Genomic DNA, 10242 nt, shown 5'->3' with positions numbered 1-10242 from the left:
CTCTTGATCACAAATGAGGTTGAGGAGTGGTCCCACTGTGTGGAAGAAGGAGGAGCAGGAGGAGGAGTTTGGTGAAAGAACCCCAGCAAAAATTCTAGAGACAGGGCTGTTGGACAGCTGTGCAGATGCCCATGGTGCCAATTCGTCCACAGTGACTGACACTGGCAGCCTGAGAGGTTTGCGCATAAACAGCTCTGGAGCCTGGGATGCCTCTGGAGATGGGCATCACCGTTCACTCTAAGTCACGTGGGGCAGCCTTATGGTTGCAAGATCTTTTCTACAAAATAAAAGCCACATGTTCAGTGTGAAGAGAGAGAGGCACGACTTGAGGAGATTGTCACAAACCAGGAAGGACTGAAGGGCCTCTGGGGTTTCTATGTATACTGCCAAGCCTGTCATGGATTCCTGGGTACTGACAGAGACACGATATGTTTGTCTCAGAGATAAAGGACTTTATCGCTCACAGTCGAATCAATGGCCAGAGCGTCAGCACTTTCTTTTATCTGTCTCCCAACCTCAGTTCTCCCAAGAGGACACAAAAGGAAAGAGAGGGCTCCAGATGGCCTAGGCTGGGCTCCAAGACAGAAAGCCTGGCTGAGAGGACTCAAGCCTTTTATAATGGGCAGTCTGCGTGCCTGCTCTCGCTAGCTTTGCAGGGTGTAAGCACACTTGTCCCTTAATCTGGACAGAGACACAATCTGGAGCTTTCAAAGCCGTAAGCAATCCCCCGTGGGCCTTAAAGAGAGACCCGGTTTCTCTCCTTAGAGACTGCTCACTTAAATATTCCTGGGTCCGGAACAAAGGCCGCCTTTGCCTCAGATGACAAGAAGAGTTGAAACATGAGAGATAGAGAATTGTTTTGTAACAAAGACACTTCCTCCTTGGCAAGATGGAGTGTGTGTTAGTTTAGCAGTTTCCTTTACTCTGTGCCTCCCTCTTCACTGATAGATAGGCCCGGGGACTGCTCCTCACCCACCTCCACTTTCTCGGAGATCTCATTCAGACTCCTATACTTGAATATCTTCAGCTCCATAGGCGTTAGTCCACGATGATGTATCCAGTTCTATACTTTGGATTTTGATACTGCCCCAAGTTCCAGGTTTTGATGTCTGGTTGCATTCATGGTATCTTCTGGGATCTCAAACGATCCTGTTCTATGAACAATGCTGCTTCCCCTTGCTAACCTCTCAGTCAAGAGTAGCGCCACTCGGGGTCTCAGGTCACAAATGTTTCTTCCTTTCATATTCACATCTAATCCTTGAACACAGTCCAACTCCAAATCTCTCTTGAACCCCAGTACTTCTCTACTCACGTGTCAACATCTAGTCCCGACTAGCACCATGCCTATCCCCACGAACACCCCTTTCATAATGGGCACTCAGCAAGCATCAGAAAAACCTCTCTTGACTTCCCTGCCTAGGAGAACACACCCCTTTCAGCATACACGCCGCAGCCTGGCGCCATGCATTCTAACAGGCACAGGGCCAAGGAGAGTCTTTTTAAAGGAGGTGAAACCATATCATTCCTTTCCTTCTAACCTTCCAATGAGATTTGACACTATGTAATAGTTTCAAATAATATAATATATTCAAATATAATAAAATTCAGGTACAGTCCTGAGGATGTCCTGACCTCTGCCTCTGGACACAGTCATGCTTCCAGCCCCTCCCTTTCTCCTGTCCTTTAAAAAGCACCTGCTGGGCGGCTTCCGCATGCATTGGTGCTTTCCTGTGTTTCCCAGTTCATCCAGGACTCCGTCAGATGGAAGAATCGGAGAAACTCTCTCGACTTCCCTAATCAGGAGAACACACCCCTCTTACCTTTAACCCGGCTTTATAACTGTCTAGGGCCCTGAGCCCTGTCCCTTCCCTCACTGACCCGCCCTAAAATACATGCTGTCTGAAGAAAACACTTATTTCATTTCATTTTATTTATTTTTCTAACATAGACTCTGCTTCGAGACTAATACCTGGAGCTGGAGAGATAGTTCAGTAGTTAAGAGCATTTGCTGTTCTTACAAAAGACTTGGTTTGTATCTTAGACCCATCTGGCAGCTCACAAGTGTCTGTAATTTCAGTTCTGAAAGACTTAATACCCTCTTCTGGATTCTACAGGCCGTAGGCACCTAGTACACTTAGGGATGTATAGACAAACATTTATACAACAAAATAAAAGTAGATAAAATTTTTTTTTAATTTAAGGGATAATGTCTGTATTGGGGAAAACAGTGCAGAGTTTTCTCAAACTACCCCTCTGGGGAGCTAGCTGAGCAGACAATATCTCTAGCTCTAGCCACACAAGCCTGGTAACATAATGTTGATCCCTGGGATCCACATAAAAGCTGGATGTAGTAGGGTAGATTCACCTATAATCCCAGCACTCCTATGGTGAGATAGAAGGCAGAAATATGAGTGGACTGGAAGCCCCCAGCCTGGCCAGCAACAGAAACTATGAAAGAGGCCACAGACAAAGAACCAACTCCCAAAAAGTTGAATTCTGACCTTCATACTATCACACATGTATACCAGCAGCCATACACACACACACACACATATACACGTACATACACACAGGCACACACACATACAAACACACACACACATAGATACATACACACAGGCACACACACACACAAACACACATGTACATACACACAGGCACACACACACATAGATACATACACACAGGCACACACACATATAAACACATACACATAGATACATACACACAGGCACACACACACACAAACACACATGTACATACACACAGGCACACACACATACAAACACACATATAGATACATATACACAGGCACACACATACAAACACATACACACATAGATACATACACACAGGCACACACACATACAAACACATACATAGATATATACACACAGGCACACACACATATAAACACATACACATAGAGAAGTACTCACAGGCGCACACACACACATACACACACATGTACATACACACAGGCACACACACATACAAACACACACACTGATACATACACACAGGCATACACACATATAAACATACACACACATAGATACATATGCACAGGCACACACACATATAAACACACACACATAGGCACATACAAACACACACACACACACACACACACACACACAGTGAATAGTTGAGAACAAAACAGAGCAAACAAAAGAGTGGAGCCAGAAAAGGATGGGAAGGAGGATGGAGAGGTGATGGCTACTGGGGACCAATACGGCATTTGAGGAGGAATAGTATCTAATATTCTAAAACACAGCAGGACAACTTTGGTTGATAATAATTTACTGAATATTTAAAAATAGTTATCACAGAGAATTTCAAACATTCCCCAAACAAGAAATTATATGTATATGTGTATGTGTATGTATATGTATATGATGTATATGTGTATGTATATGTACACATATACACTCTACCCTAAAGATATATTCAATTGTTGTGTCAATTAAAATTAAAAGTATATCTTAAAAGAACGTATCTGGCACAAATGCTCAGAAAACATTTGCCAATGGGTTTTAAAAATGGCGGCAGCATCATAGGCAGAGAGTCATAGTTCCACCATCCTTCAAATGCAGGTACACGTTTCACACACTGTTTTTGTTTTTGTTTTGTTTTGTTTTGTTTCTCTCAAAGTCTCATTTTTCAGCTCTCTAATCTGGATTCTTACTGCAGGAGCTCTGTTTTCTTCCTAGGTTTTGTATATGACAGAGTTGAAAACTGAATATAGGCTGTTAGAAAAAAAAAAAAACAACTAAGTAGTCTATAATTTGTTTTCTTCTCTTTCCAGGTTTCTCACGCTTGCCTGGAAACATACCTTCAAAAGATAGTCTCCCAGGACGTGAGCCCAGACATAAAGGAGCCTGCCTGAGGTCAGATGGTTCAGAGTGACAGAGCATTTGATGCTTGCCTGCCCACAGTTTCTACAAATCCCAACCGGCCCCTGAAGGGGGCGTGGGGGCGTGGGGGCGTGGGGGCGTGGGGGCAAGGGGGCGGGGACATGAACCTCGAAGATTTACCTGTAGAATGTACACATTTCGAGCTGTTATTCATTTAACAAATGATTTCTGTGTGCCAAGCCAGGAGGAGCTGGAAGCCTTTCCTTTCCTTTCTTTTTTCTTTTTCTTTTTTAACCTTGTTTTTAGTAATGTTTTGTTTGTTTTGTGATCTTGGTACTTGATGGACCACAGGTCCTTCTTTGTGCCCACCAAATGCGCCCTGTGCTCACCATCCTGGACGGATGCTCTGGAGACAGAGAGTCAGAATCTTGGCTGCTATTGACTTTCTGTTGTTTCTGTTGTGCTGAGGCTTTATTTTGATCTAGTTGATCTTTGTATACAGTGCTTTTAATATACTTTTAAAAATAAGAATTCTAGGCGTGTGAAAAGATATCTCTTATATAATTTGAAAGATAAGAAAACAGTGTTTTGTTCTCCTTTGCCTAACTTCTAATTTGACTGTAAAATAATATTTATATTTTTCAGAGCTCGTTTCAATTCTCTGCAGAGGCTCTAACATGAAAACCAAAAATCTCAGGTATTTTCACTTGGCTTTTTTTTTTTTTTTTTAAAGCTTCCTTACATTTAGCTTAAGTTCTGGTGTTTTATTTCACATCCTTAGGGCATCAAATTAAAATTGTTAGGAAAACCATACATTTAAATAGGTCTTCTGACAGCTCACTGATTAGCATTTCACTAAAGAGACTAATTGTCCCTGCGATACAGTACAACTAATAGAACTGACACATAAAAATGTCTCCTGCCCGAGTCTCCCCACCTTCCCGGGGAGTGTACACCTGACTTCCTTATAAGGCGAATGAGGAAGTACTGTAGAAGTTGCTTTTAAACACAGCTTTTCTGCTTTGCCCGTCCAGGTAGCTTCTGTTTTCATTTCGGTCTTAATGAAAGCTTTTGAATTTACGGCTCAAGTTACTTTTCAAAGCAGTGTAAGTAGTTTTACTTTAAAAAAAAAAAAAAAAAAAAAAAAAAAAAAAAAAAAAAAAAGGACACACGGCAAGAAAGACTTTCACGGCTTCCAGCTTTGGTCTTGTAACCCTGAAGGTAATTCATTTCTAATCTGTCTGCACAGTGAAAACTGAACCGAATGGGGATTGAGCTGCTCTGCCTGTTCCTGCTACTTCTAGGGAGGAATGATCACGTCCAAGGTAAGCCAAAGCTCTCTCGGATATCGCTCTCATCGTACGCTTGACAAACTGTCATTTGCTTCAGAAAACAGACCTGCCGTCGTTTTTCATTTGATTTGTCTGATGGCTCTCATGCCACTGAGACAGTTTCACAAACTATAGGCAGACGTCGGACACTTCCCCCAGTGAATGCTCTAGGTACAAGGTAAATAAATACAAAGGCTTCACAGGCTCTTTAATGAGGAGAATTAGATAGCATTCCTGAACAATAGGATTTCTGAGCTTCGCCCTGATAGCCACTTCGGAAGCTTTGCTGTTTTGTTGCACAACAAGGCCATCCACCTGGGAGTCATAATCACGAGAGAGTGGTGGATTCGGAAACAGAAATGCTGAATTTATAAGAGAACCCTTTTTAATGAGTACAGACGTGTTTGTGAAAGTTAGCGGCAGGTGTCGAACAGGAGGCTAAATCTGATGATTCTGTACTTAGCAGTTAGACCCGGTTGTGGTCTGAGAGACACTGTTTACATGACGTAGATATTTCCAATGTGATGGGTCTAAGCTTTAACCTTTGATGTGAGTTACTAGCCTTCGGAGGATTAATTTCCTAAAGTAAATTTTTAATATAGCTTCGCTCTAGTAAGAAGGGCTAGTCCCATAAACAGGATGAAGAAGTGTGCTTTAATCCTTGTCTCTTGCTGGCTTTGCCCTTAGGTGGCTGTGCCTGGGGTGGTGCAGAGACCTGCTCAGACTGCCTGCTCACAGGACCTCACTGCGCCTGGTGTTCCCAGGAGGTAAGTCCCTGGCCATCACCCTGTTTCTAACACAGTTTCCGCATCCATTAACATCCTCAGTGAAAGTGCTTTTCTCTGTGGGGTTGAATGAGTGGCCAAGATCAAGAAAGGAACATGAGGGTCAGTGGATCAAAGTTGGATTCATCTCTCCTTTGGAAACAACTTACTGAAGGAACGGATGTCAAATTGTTCTTTAAAAACTGAACATCCTTTATTAAGTCTAGACAATAGACTTAATAATTTATTTAATTTAATCACTTTATTTATTCGTTCATTTTTACTTTTGAGATGGAGGTCTCACCACATAGCACTGGCTGGCCTGGGGCTCGCTATGCAGACTAGGCTGGCTTGGAATTCACAGAGAGGTGGCTGTCTCTGCCTGGCCAGTGTTGAGGTTAAAGAGGTGCCAGCCATCTGGTTACTTCTCTTGCTAGAAAGTCTTTCTAGCTGTTTGCTGGTGTAACATTTTGTCTGGATAATTGGTGGTGAAGCAGATATGTTGATGCAATGTAGCTGTGTGTCATCTGGGACCTGAGATCCATTGTAAGTCTGTGCTAGGTACTTCAAGAAGGGAAAACTGCGATTCAGGCATCAGCCAGTTCTTGTACATAGTCATGGACAGAGCGAGCAGAGCAAAGCTCTGAAGCGGTGCTTCTCCACCTTCCTAATGCTGCAACCCTTTAATACAGCTCCTCATTCTATGATGACTCCTACCCATAAAATGATTTTTGTGATGTAGAGAGCAAGATGTGTAAAGGATTCACAGTAAGAAAAAGCAACCTTGGCGTTCTGAATTTTAAGTCCCACCCACTGGAAAGAATCTATGTGCCAGTCAAGGCTTACATATGCCAACAGCAGGAGCCAAGTAGCAATCGAAGGGAGAGGAATACAGATGCCTGAATCAGAATGGGGCTGTAACTATTAGCACCCAAGTTTCCCGTTTCTTATGTATTTCTGGAGGGTTGCCTCACATGCAGAAAGCATAAACCAGCCCACTCCTCTCCACACACTGCCTTAACTGCTTAGGCCACAAATAAAATTCAAGGCAATTATTCTGTTTTAAGGTCGAATATGAAATGCAGAGTTGAGAACATTCAACAAGGATCGAACTCATATACTCTTTGGACATTTACTAGACGACAATATTAGTTTTATGGCAGAGACAAAAATAGTATGTTAATCAAGAGTTGTGTGTGTGTGTGTGTGTGTGTGTGTGTTACCCATGGAGGCCAGCAGACAGAATCAGATCACCTGGAACTACACTTCAAGGCAGCTGAGAGTTTCTTGACATGGGTGCTGGGAATCGAACTTGGGTCCTCTTGAAGAGCAATGAGCTTAGCTGTTGGCCGATCTCTTCGGCGCGCTAGAATTTATAATCACATTCCTTTTTAGCATAAATACATTTCCTAAGCAAACATAAGAGTTTCCTAAACTCTAACACTTAGAGTTTTAGTTGTAGCTGGTCAGGTGATCATCAAGTTTTAAGGCTAGATCATTTTAGAGGCCTCTCCAATAATAAAAGCGGTCATGAGTATGTGAGCTGTGGCAGACAGTTGTGGCCATTAGCACAAAGGATGAGCAAAACTGGGAGTATACACAAACTTACAAATTATTCCTCTCCAACTTTATTTTTTTAAGATTTATTTATTATATTTATATGAGTACACTAGAGCTGTGTACTCATATAAATATAGACATACCAGAAGAGGGCATCAGATCCTATTACAGATGCTTGTGAGCCACCATGGGATTGTTGGGAATTGAATTCAGGACCTTTGAAAGAACAGTCAGTGCTTTTAACCACTGAGCCATCTCTCCAGCTCTGCCCTCCCCATCCCCCACCCAAACTTTATTCTTTTGGCAAAGGCTGAGCAGAGCTGATAGCCATTGCACTGTGTTAGGAAGCATTATGAGGGCAGCCTTCTGGCAGCCGCTGTTTGCCTTTATTAAATCATGGGAAGTTGCAGTTTGCCAGACCCAGGTTATGACTGGCAAGCAACAAATTCTGTTTTTGAAAGTCAGTTTCACACGTGTAACTTTCCTAGTTGGTGAAAATAGCAGTAATGGCTTAGAATCCTAAGGGGCAAGAACAGACATGAGCAGTAGTTTGGTTCTCATTGGGCACCATACTGGCTCCCATGAGCACATGCCACACACACACACACATAAACATACACACACACACACACACACACACACACACACACACACAAAGAGTCCAAAGGCCTCAGGTCAGTTCAGCTCAGGACCAGCTTTGCCTGTCAGTAGCACCTGTTCTGTCTGTGCTTTGGTTCTATCTCCCTACTCTGGGTACTGCAAGATCAGAGTGGTCACATCTCTGTTGAGCCCTACACCTTCCCATCTTCTCTGGATGGACCTGAAGGGCTGGGACTTTCTGAAATCCCAAACAGAATGCACACCTTTAAACCATCTTGTCTTTCAGCCTCCAGACCCGGGTGATGGAGGGAGCTCTAAAAGACATTGAACTAGAATCCTTTGAGACACTGAGCTTAAAGTCCTTGAGAGGTCAATTCGAGTGAAGGGATGCTGTAATTGTAGGGAACGCATCATCCAATAAAAGCAGCAGAGTGCCAGACAGGGAGATGCCAGGTGCCCTGTGCTTTAGCAATCCACAGGAAACATCTCTCTAGGTTTGGTGACAGACACACAAAGCTTCAACAGTCCTAGGTTAGGGGTCCAGGAACCAGCCATTCATGTGAGACAAATTCTTAGGAAAATATCAACTTTGGGAACTCAGACATTTAAAAGATCCATTCAGATTACTGAAGAAATTTTACAGCATGGGCTTTGGGGAAAATAAAAAAGAGGCTCAGGTTTATTAAAAATAATTGCTGGCTAAATTCTCCAGTTATTCAGCTATCACAGAATTCCATCTGCCAATCACTACCAGTCACCTGGGGGATGTGATGTTCCTAGCATGTACTTATTTCATAAAGCACATACAAATTTAATGTTTGGAATCTTCCAAAGAAATGCAGATTTGTCTTCTTGTTGTTTTCCCCCCCTTTAGAATTTCACCCACCTGTCCAGAGCTGGCGAAAGGTGCGATACCCTAGCAAATCTTTTAGCCAAAGGATGTCAATTACCCTTCATCGAAAACCCTGTCTCCCAAGTGGAAGTACTTCAAAATAAGCCTCTCAGTGTAGGCCGACAGAAAAATAGTTCTGACATTGTTCAGATTGCTCCTCAAAGCTTGGTTCTTAAATTGAGACCAGGTACGGTACAATTTCCTACTGCTATGTCTGTGCCCTGCTATCCGATAATCCGTCTGGCACCCCATCACGCATCACTGGTTATTGGGATTTTCATTTCCCAATCTGAAGGAAATGGGGAATTACTAACATGTCTCTTCATTTCATTCCAAATGTGTCACTGAAGACAGCTTCCCTGATGGCGACCATTTGAAGCCTCAAATGTCGACCACATTACTACATATTTCTGCAAGGACTGAAATATAGATTTAATCTCCCCTTATCTGGTTTGCCTTTTCTAAAGCCACACCGCCCCCCAAATGCAGCTTGGTCTTACTTCTAAATGGGTGCTACTTCTCCCAAGGAGATATAAAATATCTCAACATACACCTCCTCCAGTCCTTCAAAACTCACTACTGAGAGATTTGCATGGATGTGTTCATTGGTAAATGTTACCACACACTTGGTGAGATTGAATGCATCTTAATAAAGTCACACTGAAATAAAGTAGCCAGCTAGCTCAAGATTGGTTAGTTACAGAGAACTGCTGTGTTCACGGATTTGCAGGGGGTGAGCAGACTCTGCAAGTGCAGGTCCGCCAGACGGAAGATTACCCAGTAGATCTGTATTACCTCATGGACCTCTCGGCCTCCATGGATGACGACCTGAACACAATCAAAGAGCTTGGCTCCCGGCTCGCCAAAGAGATGTCTAAACTAACCAGCAACTTCAGACTGGGCTTCGGCTCCTTCGTGGAAAAGCCCATTTCTCCTTTTATGAAAACAACACCAGAGGAAATCACCAACCCTTGCAGGTAAGTGAGCCAACTCCCTGGCATCCCTGAGCACTGCCTTCTACAGAGGGAATCCACACAGCTGGGCTGCTGTGCCAGCAGCTTGTTAAAACCCTGGCTTCTCCCCTCGAGTTTGAATCGCAGCTATTCTCTGTGGTCTAGGTAACTTCCAGCCAAGGTGGGGCCATCACAACTCCACCATCTAGCTTGCAGACCTCGCGTCATCTGCCAGGCTTGCAGGTCAGGATGTAGTCAACTATGTTTCCCGTTTGCGGGCAAGGA

General features: G+C 43.3%; 1 protein-coding gene across 1 annotated transcript in view; it reads left to right on the top strand.

The window, feature by feature from the left end:
* Positions 1-5121: 5121 nt before the first annotated feature.
* The window catches only part of Itgb6 (integrin subunit beta 6), a 69735-nt gene continuing 64614 nt past the window's right edge, over positions 5122-10242 (top strand). The window contains exons 1-4 of the mRNA XM_052181136.1: positions 5122-5182; positions 5876-5955; positions 8987-9191; positions 9735-9981. Coding sequence (XP_052037096.1) covers positions 5122-5182; positions 5876-5955; positions 8987-9191; positions 9735-9981 — 593 coding nt within the window. The remainder of the gene's footprint in view (positions 5183-5875; positions 5956-8986; positions 9192-9734; positions 9982-10242) is intronic.

The sequence above is a fragment of the Apodemus sylvaticus genome, chromosome 5 (genome assembly GCF_947179515.1).
Source record: "Apodemus sylvaticus chromosome 5, mApoSyl1.1, whole genome shotgun sequence".
Lineage (NCBI taxonomy): Eukaryota > Metazoa > Chordata > Mammalia > Rodentia > Muridae > Apodemus > Apodemus sylvaticus.
The sequence above is the reverse complement of the archived record's forward strand: the minus strand, read 5'-3'. Positions and strand labels throughout refer to the sequence as shown.